General features: G+C 47.6%; 2 protein-coding genes across 3 annotated transcripts in view; one reads left to right on the top strand and one right to left on the bottom strand.

The window, feature by feature from the left end:
- UBE2F (ubiquitin conjugating enzyme E2 F (putative)) overlaps positions 1 to 8,718 on the top strand; it is an 87,185-nt gene extending 78,467 nt beyond the window's left edge. For both annotated transcript variants that reach the window (XM_076342091.1, XM_076342090.1), the window contains one exon: positions 7,324 to 8,718. In XM_076342091.1, coding sequence (XP_076198206.1) covers positions 7,324 to 7,374 — 51 coding nt within the window. In that variant the 3' untranslated portion in view covers positions 7,375 to 8,718. The remainder of the gene's footprint in view (positions 1 to 7,323) is intronic.
- Positions 8,719 to 10,987: 2,269 nt separating this feature from the next.
- Positions 10,988 to 17,880, bottom strand: part of RBM44 (RNA binding motif protein 44) — a 44,890-nt gene continuing 37,997 nt past the window's right edge. The window contains exon 17 of the mRNA XM_076340591.1: positions 10,988 to 12,001. Coding sequence (XP_076196706.1) covers positions 11,746 to 12,001 — 256 coding nt within the window. The 3' untranslated portion in view covers positions 10,988 to 11,745. The remainder of the gene's footprint in view (positions 12,002 to 17,880) is intronic.

Genomic DNA, 17,880 nt, shown 5'->3' with positions numbered 1-17,880 from the left:
GGCTGTGAAAATCAATGCAGTTTCGACTGCACCTGCTAGGCACGGGAGCCTGTGGGAGATACCTATGTATAGGTTTTTCACCCACCACTCTTCTCTTTCTTCATAGAACTAAAATTTAATTACAGAGCTTGGAAAATTCTTCAGATGGTGTAGAGGCTGAGCTAAATAAAATAATGACAGGGTAATGGTAGCAAGGCAGGCACATGAATTGGAAAATCACCTCATACTTGAGATTTTTCTATTACTCAAAGGTATCATTCAGCTCCTTAAATGGGAGTGGGCGTGTGGGGGTTGAGGGGCATGAATACTCATTATTTCCTGCAAGATGGAAAAGAAAGAAAAGGTCACTTTAAATATAATTCATAGGGCTAATGAGTAAATCTACCTGGTTATTATATCCTCCTCCTAAAGCTTTGGCTGGAGCTGAGTAAGGCCATGTTCCTGGTGCTCAGAAGACCCCTCTACTAAACTGCACTTTAAGTAAAACAGCAAGTAAGGTCCTGACAGAAATTGTTTGAAATTTAACCTTGATGATAAACTTTGGAGTAAAATAGTGTTCTCTTAAAATAGTGCTTTTTAATTATTTCATTGTTTTCTTTAACACAAAGGAGGGAAGGGCAGGAGCAACTGAGTGTTTTTGTGATCTTTTTTTCTCTCCATTTGAATTTTACAGAATTGTAAATCTAAACATTGTGAAGGAGGATCAGAGTTTGTCACAGTATCTGTGTTCTTGTAGTCACAATCGAGGGACAGATGCAGTACATGGTGCATTTTCCTGCAGGGACTGGCCAGTATGGCCTTCAACCTTATGGACGCAGCCCCCAAAAAGGGGGAAACAGTCTCTGGTCTCTAACATACTTGAGGGCAGAAACTGAGGTCAATATTGTGAGTAGGAAGAAGAAAATTTTTGCCAAATACTTCAGTGTGTGAAGTGGTACCAATAGTGGGTATGTTAAGGATAATGAGCTAAATCTGCTTTGGTTTGGGTTTTTTTATTGTGTAATTCCTATGTATACATCTTCTATAAATTAAAAAAAAAAAAAATTCCTGAGACAGCTTCCATTAAAACTTTTCCAAACTTCTCTGGTAGCTGTCACAGAGAAGTATTGTGTTTGCTTTGGATAACTGAGCAGATCTTCTTTCATTTTCAAGTTAAAAGCTTAATAATAGACAAGCCATTAATCAGTACAACTCAGTGTGGTATAAAATGTTGAAAAAATAGTGTCTCCTCCCTTAGAGGTGCCAAATCAGGTCGAACCCCAGTTTTCAAAAAGGTACCTAGTTCTTGAGTGCGTGCTTCAATATCCTTTTACAAATTGTAGACCGTGCTTCTCTTCTGGGGTTTTGGGGTGGCTGTTTTCCTTTTGTTTCCATAATTGTCTATATATCCTCTCCCAAGTGTTCCTCAAAGATTTATTGTTTACGTCTTCAGTGTAAAATATCTTGTAGTAACAACTTTTTATAGTCTGCCATATTTTTTTAATCTCATTTCTATGTGGCATGTTTTTAAGTCTCGACTGATGAGCTGCTCGTCTTTAAGTGAATTGTTTTAATACTATGTCAGTCAGTATTTTTTTATCTAAAGCTAATTAGATAAGGATTTGCTTTTTAATATTTTCTTAATGCAAATCATTGCACATATCATTCTGGTAAGAACATACAGTACAAATGAAAATCATGAATCAATTAAGTTGTTTGAAAATGATGTCTTTGGCCAGAGTTCTTACTAAGAAAGAGAGATATATATCTCTCTATATATATCTCTGTCTGCTTTAAGGTTATTTGTTAAACTTCTTTGTATAAACAAAACTTCTTTGTTTAAGTACAAAAATACATCCCATTGAACTTCTCTGGGGTGTATGTTATAACTTTATGGTCTGTGCTGTAACCCAGTTTTCAGCTAATGATATTGTGAAATATGTCATGGCTTATATTCCATATTCTTCATCCGCTGATGGATTTTGAATTTCCTTTCGATTGATTGTCCCCATATGATTTTCATCAAATGAAGCGGTGATTTGGCCAGCATTACTCATGCAGCAAATACTTCCCACAGGGCTACTCGGCTATCACTCTTCTCTCCCTCTCACCTCCCCGCAGCTCAGGGCAAAGCTGCTTTGGGTCTGCTCCAAAATTGTATAAACTCTTCTGTTTTAGATGGTTTCTTCTCATACATGGATTTGAGAACCGAACACCTTCGGAGCTGGACTTCCACCAGGGTCTTGCTTATCCAGGGTGAGGACTGGGATACAGGGACCTGGAGGTGGGGCAGGGGGGACACGCTGCAGCCCGGTGCCTGGGAGCTATAGGGGTGGCATGCGGGGCAGGGCAGTGAGGCCCTCGGTCCCTGTGGAGCTGCGTCCAGGCTCATCTGTACCTCTTAGCATCCAGCTGGAGCTGGGAGAGGACCTGCTGTGCTCTTTTGGAGTGTGCTTAGAGTTATGGTGTTTTGTTTTGTTTACCTTTTTATTAGTTTCCTATTCCCAGTTGATCATCATATACCTTTTTCTTCTTTTAAAAGGTATGGAGAAGGCATTTGTTGAATCGTATAATCTGATCCTTGTACTGTCCATCCCGTTACTGTGCTGTGTGATGGGATGGCCATTGTGCTAAGGGGATACTGGCATTGTCTGAGCTTCAATTTCCCATACTTCCTACAAGGCCAGTGCCTAATTTAGGTCCCTGAATCACGTCAGTCCGTTTTGCACAGAGGAGGTCTGTCTCCCAGCTTAGCACCAGGCACAGACCTCTCCAGTCGTGTCTGTGTGTCCTTCCACCCTAGACAAGGCAAGGCGGCAGATACCGTTCCTGGATAGAAACCCAAGCCTTGTTCCTCCCTACCACCCAGCACATCTCCAGAGAACCCAAGGGCAGTTTTATCCGCCTCTTTCTCCATCTATCTTCTATCTTGAAATCTGTGAAGGTAATACTGTACAGTGAGGTTGGTGAAGGGCAAATGATGGTAGTTTAAAATTAGATTTCCCCTTTGAACAGTTCTTCCAGGTAGTATTTCCAGCACTCACTGATGGCCTGTCAGGGCTTAATGGCTGGCTGAGTTGTTTCTGACATTTCATGTGCTATAGCACCAGTGCTTCTGTAGTAAAATGTCACAGTAACAGTCAACCCTCTCCCCCTTCATCAGTCTTTGGCCTGACAACTCTGGTGACATGGGAAACTACGTCAGCGTAGAGGCAGGCAGCTGTGCCTCTGGCACAGCTAGCAGTAGGACGTGATCCAGGTCCAGAGGGATGTGGCAGGAGCCCCACCGGGCAAAGCGACCACCACCATCAGCTAGAGGAGTGTTCTGGCAGGCGCATAAATGGCCATTGACATGAGCTGCTTTGATGGTGGGGGATTTCCAGCAGCAAACCTTTGACTCTTCTCCCTCTCAGCATCAAGACCATAGGATGTGGTATGCTTTTTCTCATCAGTGTCTGTCTTGGCATCAAAAGATAGTTGGGTCTCAGGGCACTAATGCAGACTTGGGGCTGGGTCCAGTTCCTTGGAGTCTCCCGCAGAAAGAATCAGAGAAAGAAGCTCCATTCAAGTAGGTAGGCTTTGTTTTTTTAATAAGAAAGAGTAGGCGTTTTGCACAACCTGCCTTCTAGCACATCTTTCTAGTAGTCCTACACTTAGCATCTGTCCTTGAAGGAAAGTTAAGAGAGGGTAAAATGCACTGCTTCGTGTCGCAGAGAGTATCAGGGCAGGTGTGTACTGCATGGCAATGGAGGCTTGCACACACAGCATCCACGTGCTGGGTGAACAACGCGTCTCCAGCTCCACTCCCCGTGAAACGAGTCCCTCTTCTTTCCCTTAGCATTCCTAGCAGGATTTTGTATGCGCCTCTTTATAATGCAGAATATGTGCTGCTCTGATTTTTTTTTTTACTTCTGATTATTCAGTACTGCACATAAACAGATGTGCACATAGAAAAGTGCCCCCTGTTAATCAGGAACTGTTAAGCCATATGGCATGTGAGGATGGAATATAACAGCTATGGGATGAGAACCTCCTGTTCAGCAACCAGGTTCACATGCAGCAACTACTGTGTTAATATATTCTTGCCAACACTGTCAGTTCTGTCATCTGGCAAGTCAGCCTAAGTGACAGCGCAGATTTCTGGAGCGTTCCTTCTCTGCTGAGGTCCTGCTTCTGTTAAGTCAGTGCCGAGAGCTTGTCTTCCCATTTAAAAACTTCGTAAAGGTATGGGTGAAAAAGCGGAGGATGCTCTGAGCTGCCTGTACTGCACTGCTCTTAGATATTGTAGATACAGTGAAGATGCAGTTGGCCCTATTGCATGTCCAGTGGTATTTCTTTGCCCAATTTCTTTGTGACCTGTCTCTTGGAGAATCACAAGAGTAAGGAAGTCCAAGAGGCTTCATGTGTCAGGTGCAGTGTTGAGACTGACGTGCTCTAATGTTGTGAGTGCCCAAGAACAGGCTGACAGCAAGCGTTGCTACTGAGAACAACCACCATAACCAGTAAATGAGAGGTTTCCAGCATCGTTTGCCATGATGAGTAATTGTTCTAGTTTACATCAATGTATCAGAGCTGAAAACAAATTCAAAAGGTCACTTTTCTTTTGTTTGTGTGATATTTTAACAGACTCAAGGTACCTAGAGATTCTTCTTGCCTGAGGCAGCCTGAGATCTGGGAAATACTCTAATAGATGTGTTGTTTATAAGTAGTTACTTCGAAAACACTTTAACATGATACTCCGCTATCATAACTGTCGTCACAGGATTGAAGTTGCCCAGTATCTGAAATCTTATTTAAAATGAAGACAGCATTAGCTCTGTAGCATTAGTTTCTTAGCACACTTAACGTATGATTGTACGAGCATGGAAACGGGTGTGCTTGCAGCAGAGTTAAAAGTCACTACACAGCATATTGCCTTTAGCAGCTGCCGTATAGTACCAAAATAGGTGCTTCTTTCTCCTAAGAAGTGCAGGCAGCCTGTCTCTAAGGAGGAAAGGAATTTCTGCAGCCCTAGAGAGTTGGTTTCTTTTAGCAGTCAGTCCTTGCAGGGTTCCTCTCTGCACCTAGGCTCCTACTGCCCAATGCCAAGGTGTCAAGCATCTTACAGTGATTTCCTGTAATGGATGCTTGTAATTTATGCTCTCTGCTTTTGTTTCTTCCAAAGCACAGATCTGTACCTCTCTTGAGAAGAGCCGCTAGCAGTGGGTGTGTTTTCCCTAAAGTGCATTTATACTTTTGTTTCCACGCCTATGGTACTTTTGGCCTTAAACCGTGTTTCAGACTTCTTTGAGATTCAGAGCACTTTGCATATAGTTCGTGGACATCTCTGTGATGCACTTTATCAATTGGAAAATGAAATCACGGACAACGTTGCTGATGGGCGTAGTTCTTTGATCCTTTGATTTGGGACTTTAACCATGAGATAACCTTTATCCTTTTGCTGACAGAAAAACTCACCGGCAGAAAACAAGCCATTGTAAAGGGAGCTGCTCAGGAAGTGTTTGAAGCATGGTGTTGGGGCCAAGGAAATAGCGATGCATTCCAAGGCTAGCTGTAGCAAAAAGGCTATATTACTGCTTTATTCTGGTGTGATGTGATGTCTAGCAAAAGTTTCAGTGGCAGTGTATAGCCAAATGCTGATCAAGACATGGGGGGAAAATCCAAATTTTTTTAAAAAAGGGGGACACACAGCTGATGTAGTCAAGCTAGAAGCAGGCAAAGTTAGCTTGGGGAGGGGACATTTTAGCTTTGACAATTTCTGTTTCTGTTTTAAGTATCTTTACCATATATTTCAAATTTCAGAATGGGTTACTGCATGCCCCTGCAAGGTTAGACAGCTCTCTCCCTGTTTTTAAAACAAGCTTTACAGTTAAAAGCCAACTACTCGCTACTTTTCAAACCTTCTTAGCAGTATTAGTACAAAGTCATGGTGCATATTGTGGTGCTCAGCTTTTATCTACTGTTATCAAAAAAGTAAAAAAGACCCAATATTAAAGTCCTTAACAATGAACGGCCATTATTTACATGGGGCATTAAATTCATAAACTGCTGCTCTGTCTGTAAACTTCACTTTATTTAGCTCTTTGCTGAATGGACTGTACCAGAACACTCAGTGTGCGTTCAAAGGGCATCATTTTATGTATCTGCAAACCTGGAGCTGCTCTCTCCTCTTTGTTTAAAGCAGGAGCGTGCCTTGCTGCGATACCTCAGGTCATGGCAGCGAGACTTTGTGCTCTTCCTGGTAAAAGCAGAGCCTTGACTTGGTGAGCAGAGGATTTCAGTGCTTCCATGGCCCCTGTTTTTCAGGCAACTCCACCACACCGGGACACTGTGTTCAAAACCTCTTCATCTGTTGTGTGTGTTGGTTTTTTATATTCTAGCCAGCACATAAAACTGGGAGCTGGAAATCAAGCAAGAAGCACTTTGCTGTGAACCCCCCACTTGAATCTGGAGCACAGGCCACTTGGTGTGTTTGTGTTGAACATATTTAAGCATGTGGGGCAAGGTTCAGACTCAGAATAACATTACAGGAATGTAGCATCTGTCTGACATCCCGGCTTGGACAAGTATCAAATGAGGAAAGTATGTCAGAATTTCTCTCGCTCAGCATCCCTGTGCTTTATAAAGATAGACTACCAGAAGTGTGTGCTTTTCCATAGATACAGAGGTTATATAATAGCCCCGTAGGTTTTCTGTGGAGGGCTACAGGTGTAAGCGTGTTCCCTCTGAACCACTTTAACAAACGAGTGACTTGAATGATGAATTTTTAATTCTCTAGGCTATAATAACTAACCAAAACAAAAAGCAGTGATTGATTATGTGCTTAATTATGTGCTAGCTGCAATATTGTGCAGTTACCAGGGGGAGGCCAGAATGAGTATTTGGGACAGAGCTGCCTTAGGGCACGCAGCTTTTGTAACAGTTCCTGCCGTAGCCTTACCTCTCTTATCCGGTAAGGACAGCTTCCCTTCCTTCTCTAAAACCATGGCCAGATTTTTGCTGTGCCGCTAGCTGGGACCCGGCCTCCTGGCACCGGTGACCTGTCAGACACAGTCTGTTTGTACCTACGTTGATAGCTGGTGATGGCAAACTCTTTGTTCAGTTCAGTCCCCAGAGGAGATCTCCGGTGGAGCATGGACATCTGCTTGCAAGGACTCGAGCAGTCGCCTCAATTCTCATACACTGCGTCAGAAACATGTACTGGGTCGCGGGGAGAGCGGCGGGCCTTTCACTTGATAGAAATTTGACCCTGCCGGTGCTTATGTGGGAACCCACCACCGCTGTAGTCCTACGTGAGTCCCTCTCTGACATCATTGGGGTAATTCTGACTGTGCTTTCCTCTAGGAGGACTTTCGGAATAAAGTTGAAGATTACATTAAGCGCTATGCGAGATGATGAAGGGAGATGGATGGCAGGACCATGGCTTCCACACTAGAGTTGTCCTTAACTTCAACAACAACAAAACCAGCCCGGATTGTACTAGTCCTGTGTCCATGTTGTACTGAAGAAGAAAACTAACTTCATAACTTGTCCATGTTAAAAGGAGAGTTCAGCATAAATACAGCAAGAAATTGTGTATGTTGGTTGAAAAAGTTGTTTGCTTACTTTTAAAAATGTTTACTCTTCTGAACTGTACTGTATATCCTGTTGATGAGATATGCTTGAGAAGTTAAAAGAAATCACTATTGAAATTGTAATTACACTTTTTTTAACTCTTGCCTAGTTTGGAGGGGGAAAGGAAAAAAAAAAAAACAAACAGAAAAGGTGGTGTGTTTTTGGAACACTTTAAGTTGGCAATAAAATGGTCTCCTGTGAACCAAATCACAATACTGTTGCCTTTGATGAGCAGAAACAATACAAGCTTTTTCCAAGAGTCATTCAACTAAGGCTTAGAGCTTGCCAGAATGCAAGTGCTAAATGAAATTCTATGTCTGATTTGAAATTCTTGATGATACTTAATGTAAGTACATTTTTGTCACACATTTGGAATTTTTACATTGTTATTTTCAGCTCCTGTTTGGGCTACAGTATTTTTTTGTTTCTATTCATTGTGTGAAGTAGTAAAAAGAAATATAGGCTAATCCATAACTTAATGTGTAGTATTAGTAAAATTATATATATTATATATATTATATATTTCTGTGAAAATTTAATGAAAGGGAGATTTTTTTTAAGAAATCTGCCTTTGGCTTTTGATCTGGACGTGGTGAGGGAGCATCAGACGCTGTTTGATCTGATGAACGTAAATTCAAGCACCGTTACCTGGAGAACACCTAATTGTGTTCTTCAAACTTCCGCACTGAAAGTGAATGACTAATAATGCAGCTGAGAATAATAACGCACTGCACTCTCTTTTAAACACTCGTGTGCGCCTGGCTTTTTCTGGTAATTTGAAAGGATATGATGCTATAATTGCCTTTTCTGTAAGTAGCTGTATATCAAACACAGAGTATGTACAAGCAGAGATCCTTCAGAAGAGAGTAGCACGTACCTCAGGAATCACTTCAGAGTGAAGGCCGTGAGGAGTCTGCTGCCTGTTGTGTGCCAGAGCTCCCCGCTGCTCACCCGCTGACCCAGGCGATGCCCGGGGCTGCGAGCTGGGGGGCATTGGCATAGCCTCAGAGACTGAAACGCATTTTGCCCGTGGGATCGCGCAGAGGAGGAGGTGCAATGGAACTGATTCAAGCTTTTATAAATAGATAAACCATAGAAATAAATGTTCGTGTGGTTTCATACGGAGCAAGTGTGTGTGTGACGCTTGGACATTGACTGTTGGTTTTTTATCCCCCCGAATGACTATACTTCATTCTTTCCTCTTGCAGACACTGAAGGAAACCAAAACTGCCTCCATCATTAGCGTGGCAGAGCTGGGCTGCAACTTTTCAGCATGGTGCAGCCTTGCTTGTTAAGTTTTCCCTGTGCCTTTTCCCTTACAGCTTCACAAGCTCCTGTATGCATTGCTGGAGGTCTAGGAAAGCAGGGAAGTGAAATGCAGAGATTGGCGTGCAGGAGGAAAGCCTTATCGTGAGCTTCATCTTCGGATAATATTGCCACTGTGTCTATTTAAAATGAAACATGGATCAGCATGTTATTTTAAGCAGCAACTGTGGTTGAGAGATCTTTGCTGCCAAAATAGTAATGTCAGGAAAGGTATGGAATAAAGCACTCGCAAAAATAGAAAGGTTGGAAAATACGTCCAGTTTTTGCATATTGAATCAGAAGGATTCTGTTATTTTCAAGCTGAAAACGCTGAACCAGTTTGCTTTAACGAAGCTGAGTGTTCCTTGCTGTAGCAGCACCCTGGTACCGTTATCACCTTCCATCCTTCAGCCAAAGGGGTAAAAGTCACTGTTTCTTGGGCTGTCACCCACGCCTGGCTCCCCACTCTTGCCTGGAAGCCACTGCAGATGTACCCAGGGCAGAGCAAATGCGGGGGGCTGCTACAGAGAGCCCAGAAAAGCTGTGTCAGAGCGTGCAGCAGGTTTGAGGTATCGGCAGCCTGCGTGAGCACAGAGGTAGAGATGCAGTCATCAAAGCCAATCCCCACCTCCCAGTACAGTCCTGCTGTATAATCCCTTCACCGTGTTTTTGCTTACCTAGAGGAGATGAGCAGAATATTCAAGCTGGGATACTATTAAATACTGTACAAGAAGGCTTAAGCATCAGAATACACAGGGCAAAAAATGTTACACCTTATCTTCATCCTAGAAGAGCCCATCAGCTCACAGTCCAGGAAAATAAGCTGAATTATTTTTTCCTCAACAGGAGGAGCTGGGTTCTTTTAATATATATATACACAAATATATTTATTTTTATATGTATATTTATATATATCTACATATATATTTATATAGATGCAACTAATCTATACTCCATCCAGCCACCCTCGATTTCTGCCTCTCACCAAAGCACTAAACTGGGGTGCCACAGGGGGGCACGGTTCACCGCACGTGGCCAAAATACTTAAACAGAAATCTCACCGGGAGCTCACTGCCATCCTGCACTCCCGTGGACCCCCTGCGATGGCAGAAGGCAAAGTATCCTATACGTCATCAAAGTGTCACTTTCCCCTGCGGCTGGTCAGTGGATGGAGGTTCATCAGCAAATAGATCTTGTGCAGGAATCAGCTTTTGTAACTCCCATGCAGCTTCTGGAACAATGTGCTGCTTTTTTCTTGCGCTTTTTTTTTTAATTTATTTTTATCTTGGGCAGGTAGCCATCTTCCAGAAAGCCTCTTCAGCTCTTCTGGCTGCAGGGACCATAGTGTCCGGAGCCCTGGGTGCTCCCCATCAAATAATGCTGATTTTTTTTTTTTTCTTAATTGTTTGACTGCCCCTGAAAAAAAGCCCCAAATATCAAATGGCAAAGGAAAAAAAAAGCTGCAGCGTCCTAAAAGAGGAACAGGAGTTGGGACCAGGCAGCCTGGGCTGGTCCAGGCAGATGTCTGGGTGTCCCGCTGCCTGGCAAGTACAATTTTGGGGTTTTTTGGAAACGTGAAGGCCAAGGCGGGGAGACAGCAGCTAGGTCGCCCTGAGGGACCTCTCCTTGAGTTGACGAGGCCCTGAAGGGGATCTGGAGGGTCCGGAGCTGTTGGGGACAACAGAGACCAGCGGTGGGGTCGGGGGTCCCCCCTCATCCTAGATGCTGCCCGGTCCCCCCCGAGGGACCCGACCTCGCTCCTGGACCCTGCTGAAGGGGCGGACCACCGACCTGCCCACCCACACTCGGGGATCCCCCCTAGGGACACCCCAGGGACCCTGCTGCCTCGGAGGGGCAGACCCCACTCACTCAGCCCTCCCACCCCACCCCCCCACCTCCAGGACCCCCAGTGCCACCCTAAAGGGTGCCCATGGGATGGGGGTCAACACTATTGGGGGCAGTATCTGGAATCACAGGGGCTCCTTCAGGGCAGCAAGGGGGGCGTCTGGGGGGCCCCTTGACCCACCTGGACCCCAGCGTTCATGGAGGGGCCAAACGCCGAGGATCCGCACCAGAGACGGGCACCTGGTTTATTTATGTATTTATTTATTTATGTAGGAAAAGCACCTTATTCCCATTGCTCATTAGCCCAGAGCACCACCAAGGCCACCACCGGTGCCACCAGCTCCCACCGCCAGTTTGCACCCATTGCTCCCCATCTCCCAGCCAAAACCCACCCCATGCAGGCCTCGGCCTTGCGCTGGGGGCCAGGGGAGGAGATGTCTTTCCTGGTGTGAAAAAAAAAAGGACAAAAAGAGAAAGCCGTGACAGTTTCATCACCCAGGGTTGCACCCAGAGCCGCCGGCCTCGCGGTTACGCCCACCGGCACCTCCCAACACCGTGCTGGCACTGCGGGGCCAGCAGGATTTCAAGCCCCCACCCCCTTTTCTTTCTTACTTTTTAAAAATTTTCATCTTTGGCAAAATGCAATGCTGCAGGGTGCCGGGAGGGAAGCAGGTGGGAAAGATGCGGCAATGCCGATGCCCGAGGTGAGCCGTGCTCCCAGGTACCCCGAGAGGGCTCCCCGCTGCCAGGGCAGCCCGCAGCAGCCTCGCTGGCCACCACCATCCTGTATTGCCAAACAACCGAGTCTTAAATGATGTATTTATTTGGAAACCGCCGGGTGAGCAGCACGTGCACGGTGCGGAGGGTACCAGCGAGGGAGAAGTGGTGGCGTTACCCTCTCTGCCCCCCCAGATGCTTCTCTGTCAGGGTCTTCCCAAAAAAATGGGTGCTTTCGGGGTGGGGGGCCCCACGTCTGTCCCCTGCGCCGGCGGCAGGTCGCCCCTACACGATGCCCTCGCTGCGTTTGCTCCTCCACACCACCAGCGCGGTCATCAGCAGGGTGACGAGGACGGGCAGCAGGATGAAGGGGCAGAGGATGCTGTTGGGGGGGTCGTGCAGCGCCCGGCCGGAGGGGGAGCAGTTCCTGAAGTACTGCTTGTGGATGGCCACGAAGAACTCGTCCACCAGCCGGTTGGGCCAGTAGCAGTCGAGCCTCTCAGCGATCAGCACAGTGCAGTTCGTCAGCTCCCCGTAGGTGCTGCAACACAGACAAGGGCACTGGGGTGGCACCGGCGTGGCACCGGGGACCAGCACCCAGCCGTGAGCACGCCACCTCCCCCCCCCCAGCCCTGTATAATATAAAGTATTACGTACTTTCTATTATAGCTGTGTGTATATGTTATTTGAGCTTGTATTTGAGATTGTTATCTGAGTTATTTGAATTCTCTAGGGGGTTTTTTTGAGATTGTAGGTAGATAGGTATAAAAATATATGTGGGGTTTGTTTTTTTTTAATTCCCATCAGGTTTTGCCACTTTGAGCACACTTTAAATGCTCACTCACAGCCAAAAGCACAAGGAGTTTTCATTTACAGAAGAAAATGACTAGAAGCAAGGTCTTTTTTGGTTTGTGTTAATTTTTGCAGGATTTCACGGCTGGACTGGTGCTATTAGAAAATACCGGTCGGACCCAAATAACCCTCTGGCACCTTTAGGCAAAGACCTTCAGGAAACCCATCCTGGGTCACGGAGCAGCTCGCCCAGCTGCCAGCCTTCAGGGCACCCTCCTTTAGCTTGGGCGGGTTCATCCAAAAGGGGACAGAACTAAGTACATCGAATCTACTTAAAATTCTCCTTTTAATTGCCTAAAAAAATGGGGGGTTTGCATACGAACCAACATCATGCTTTTGAAGCTCATCTCTCTGCAGTACCCCGCTTTGCAGGTCTGCAGGACCACGACCCATCCCACCTCTCAATGGCCAGCAAGTCCATTTTTTAAGGTTTGGGGGTTTTTTCCAAATATTTGGAAAACAAGGAGTAGCCCTGAGCGAGAGGCACCGCAGAGAGAGGACAGCCCCTGTGCTGGTCCAACCAGCTACCCTCTGGAAGGACAGGTATAACCATGGGTTTCAAATCCTACCTGCTTTAAAATTGGCTATGCATAAAAAAAAGTATATACAATTTTTTTTCCTCATCCCAATTACTCACATCTAATCCTAGAGAAGCAGAGCTAACGAAAACCCAGCTAGCCAATTAAAAACCTGCCTGGGGGAAGAAATATTTTATAAGCAGCTTCCCAGCTACTCGCTGCAGCCTCTCTGCATTTCATCAGCTGGGTTTTCATGCAGGCGGCCCATAGGCACACGGCAGCGCTGGAGGGAGGCCCTGCGGAGTCCAGTGATTTAATTAACAGGGTGCCTGGAGCTACTAAAAGCAGCTTCTGCTCAGCATCCCAATGTGCAAAATTACCATTTCCCGTTCATCAGCAGCTTTAGCAGATCTCAGGAGCTAAAGCATCTTCAGGAACCAGAGGGAAAGAGTTAACAGAGAAGCAAATAAAAGCTATTTTTAAAACTGAAGGGCCGTACAGCAGCCGGCTTAGCCCTTCCCCTGCTCAGACCACCCTTTCGTGCTGATAAATAGCTGCTCCCATCATTATGTGAAGACGTGCAAGTAAGCAGAGCAAAATGGTGTCAGCAAGTGAAAGGACAAATTCTAATTACACTTTGCACTTAGGCAGCATCTGTATTTCAGCACTCAGACGGCTCCATGCGCACCAGCTGGGGAGAGGATGGCCCCGAGGAGAGGAGCCGAGCGACTACAGCCCCAGAAGCAGCGTAGGGGGGAGAGGAGGCGGCCGTGGGGCAACGACCATCCGTCCAGGTGTGGAAGGAGGTCCATCCATCCTGATGGGGGGTCTGCAGCTGTGGCTTAAGATACCCTAGGTCTCCTGTCCCTTTTATTTTCATGACCCCTGTCTTCATTAAAGCCACCCTGCTCTGGGTGGGATCGCATCCTCAGCAGGAGCAGGGTGGCATCATGGGCATTGCCACCCACCAGCCCCGCACACCCCCCAGAGCCCAGCGGGAGCGAGCAGGATTGGCCTGGAGGGAAAAGAAAATATTTTCAGCAACAGCTAGAAGTGTAGAAGTGACAACAAGGGCTGCTGAGCTTTTGGCCAACAGAAAGCAAATCTGGATGCTCTTCAAGAGATGATTTTCTGCCCTTTGCTTATGCAAAGCACTACTTGACCACGATAGTTTTATGAACCACCAACTAAAAAGAAAGCCGAACTCTCAACTGTAGCCGAGTGCTTTAATTTCTTTCACTTTATCTCATAGACCCTTGGGCATCCATAGACACAAGCTGGCAACCACTGGCCGAGTCCATCCTGCCAGCTGCGCGGGTCCTGAGTTGCCGTGTCTCGTGGTGTTCAGAGAACAGTCCTGCAAGACTCCATCCAGCTTCTGTCTTCACATGCAGAGCACCAAGACACATGGCATGGAGGACCTTCTCATTACAGGTGCACTGCCAGCTACCGTAGAGGGCTAGCAAAGGGATCCACTTGCTGGGATACGGATAAACCAGACCAGTTGGACCCAGGCTGCTGCTTGCGATGCTTTGTCAGAAGGGATCACAATCCCACCGGAGAGCAGCAGTGTTGACGCCCGGGGCTGAGCGTTCTCTTCCCTGTCACAGCCGCGGCAAATATTCGTCCCACTGCATCTCCAAAGCAGCATCTGGCGCACTCTCTCTCTCCTCTCTCTCCGCAAGCAGAGACGCATTATTATGTTAGCACCACACCAGCATGGTCCCACTGGGGAATTCAGCCCATGCTGATGGTGAAGCTTCTTGGGGGGGGGTTGTTTTGCTGCCCAGTACGACCGCGCTGCCCTCCCCATGCCACCCACCTCCCACCCCACAGCCCAGCCCAGGAGGGTGACATCCTCCTGCCACGCTCAGCCAGGCAAAGCTGAGCCGAGCTCCAGGAGGTGCAGGGATGATCATGCTATTTCTGATGTCGAGAAAGAGGTGTAATCCTCAGTCGCAGAGTGCAAACTCTCTTTGGAGAGAAGGTAGAGTCAACTTTTTGGCTTTCAGACAACGCTACAGCTCATTTGCAAGCCTCCATCTCCCAAAACACCATCTCCTCCAGCTAAGCGAGGGCACAAACCTTCCAAAACAAAGCCTCCAGAGATTATATCCTTGCAAGCAGGAGAAAGGCATTGCCAAATCTCAGCCCCATGTCCCATGCTACAGAGGACCGCATGCCATGTCCCGCTGTGCTGGGGACGCTGCCAGGGTTGGGGCGCTGCTGGCGGCTACAGCCCGGGGAGAGACCCCGCTGCTGCAGCTGAAGCAAAATGCAATGCCGGTGACCGATGCAGCTGCAGAAATAGACTGGCATGCCATGCCACCGGCTCTGCCACTGGGACCACCCTGGAGATGATGGTGAGGACAGAGACCCAAGTTGGTGGCATCAGGGGCGTCTGGGGATTGCACTGGCAAAACACCCAGACAATTTTTTGGGGACGACCTAGGAGACCTGAACGCCACCGACCTCAAATCAGACCCGAGGCACGGGTGTGCAGAGAAATACCCGCGCCCTGCATCCTCTCCTCCCTCACTCCGCAAACCAGGGGCTGGCTGCCCCCTAAAACCAGGTGAGTAGGGCCTTATGGCCATTACTGAAAGCAGGGGGATTAACCACAGGGCAGATCCCTGGCTGGACTTCCAACAAGCTCCATGATGGCTCAGTTCGGTTGGGGTAAATAAGGAGGTAGAGAGGTCTTCAGGCCACGGACCTGCACCATGGCACATCCCCGTGGCTTTGCAGAGCAGCCAGAGGATCTAAGGATGCGACATCTAAGGATGGTTGTCCCTGACTTCCCAACCTGCCTGGGAGCAAGAGGTAACTGAAGGACTAAGTGTTTTTAACACTGTTTGCCAGGGGCTATGAATAGCTGGCGCAGCCCAAAGCTACACGCCGTGCGCTATTCATAACAGCCGAAAGCCAGGCTGCAAAACCTGGCTGGCAACAGAGGAGTTAGTTAAGATGATATTTGGAATTAGAGGATGCGACAAAAGCCTTTCCATCGGGCACCTCTGCCCCCATGGGAAGGTATTTGAAATCTCTCCTTGCCTGTCGCAAGGACCATCCAGTTGTATGTGCAGAAAAAATCCCGGTCAGAGCACTCAGGCTGGTCCTGCTTCCCCCAACCCCGAGGAGAGCTCAGCGGCTTCAAGGAGAAGTGTTCCCAAGTCATCTTTTCCCAACTGGACTTGGGCTTCTCTGGGATCTTTCCCGGTGTCAAAAATCACCCCCAGCCCAGCGAGAGCTCCCCTGGGAACAGCAGGTCTCAGGGGCTCGCCTGTGCTTTGAGATGGAGGGATGCCCATGGCTGGAGGAACGCTGAGCATGGAGGGCGTCCTTAGCTCTCTGTGACCGTAAGCGTGTCCCCAGAGTCCACTAGACATGGGGGGAGAGGGAAAGGAGAAGCAGTCTGCACCCACGCCACCTCCTTCTCCTGCCACCCCCCCACCTTGCTTTTGCCTTAAATACCAGCATCTTAATTTAAAATCCTTAAAAATGCCTTAAAATACTAGCTTTAATTACTAAAAAAAAAATCAAAAATTGTGATTATTGAGCTGATGTAGGATAGCACCAGGAACAGGGCTGGTTTTCCCAAGCTATCTCACCACAGGCTGCGGGCAGGGAGACAGGCAGCCTGCCCTGAAAAGTACAGCTTTGCTTAGTTCTAAATATTTTTTTCCCTACCCAGTGTGAACTGCAATTAAAACTGTTTTCCTCATCACCATGGAAACTGTTTGGGTTTAAAGGATGCTGCGGCAAGGAGGCGGCCGAGCAGTGCAGGGACCACGTGGGGACGAACGCCCGCGGGCAGGACAGGACAGGGCTGGGCCACTCGTGGGAAGCAATCGAGGACTGATTTATGGTTTGACAGGATCCGAATGCTTACACCGCTGTAAATCCTGAGCAATGCCTCTTGTTTTTTACCACTGCAACTGAGACTGGAATTTGATCTGCCATTTATTCCTTGCCAGCACCTTGCTCCGGATGGTGTTACACTATGGATACCAGTTAGGGTTCACAGGATCATCAGCTCTCCCTTTTGCCACGAGTATCAGGATTTTTTCCTTTCCTCCCCAAATCCCTTGCTTCAGAAGGGAAAAAAAAAATTACCACAAGGCTTTCCTTTTACTTTTTAAATTAAAAGAAAAAATTGATTTCTCCCTCTAAAAGGTTGCAGGGCGAGCCTGGAGACATAGTAAAAGGGTATCCAGAAGCGACCTGGCAACCTGAAGTTAAATAAGTAGATAATGAGATAATAAAATAATGGATCAATCTGTTGTCTATAAGATAATGGATAAATAACCTGAAGACACACTGTGAGTGTATTCACAGCTGTGAGAGCAGCCCCACAGCGGGGGGCAGGAGTGGGGCAGGGTACCAGGCATGCCAGGAGCTGGCAGCATTGGCACGTTTCTGCAGCTGTCAGACCGGCAGGCGAAACACCATGACCGTGAGCTCCTTCCCCGCAGGATGCCCATGGCGATGGGAAAGCATTCCCCGGAGATTTTTAGGCGTGCCACAGGGCGAATATATTTGGGATGAAGGCGCCTGGCTCGGCTGGAGTGACACCCGCAGCTGCAGCACCGCTCAGCACTGCGAGCATCCTCCCAGCCTGCTCGCTGCTGCCCGATGCACCAATGCCGTGCAAAAACTGCCATGCCAAGCCATCCCCCGGCCACGGCCCGCTGGCAAGCTAAAACCGTGCAGGAAAAATATCTGTAAGTCATCGGCTCCTGGTGATGCATTCGTGGATGAGCGGCCGGCAGCCCCACCCCTCTAGCAGCTCCGGCTCTGCCAGCAGTGCTCCGCCTCCCCAAAATAGCTGCCCCGAGGGAGGCCGCAGCTAATCCCCCAGCTCAATCGCCGCGCCGATGAATCTGGACCTGGAATCAAAATAGCCAAGTTGATCTTCAGGATAATTAGTCATGCACAGCTGAGCTCCCGGTCAAAGCAGCTCAGCCACCACCATGAAGCAGAGGAGACCACGATGCAGCTCCAGCTTTAAATAATGGGGCTCCAGGGCTGCAAGCCCTGCAAAACAAAA

This window comes from Aptenodytes patagonicus, chromosome 6 (genome assembly GCF_965638725.1).
Source record: "Aptenodytes patagonicus chromosome 6, bAptPat1.pri.cur, whole genome shotgun sequence".
NCBI lineage: Eukaryota > Metazoa > Chordata > Aves > Sphenisciformes > Spheniscidae > Aptenodytes > Aptenodytes patagonicus.
The sequence above is the reverse complement of the archived record's forward strand: the minus strand, read 5'-3'. Positions and strand labels throughout refer to the sequence as shown.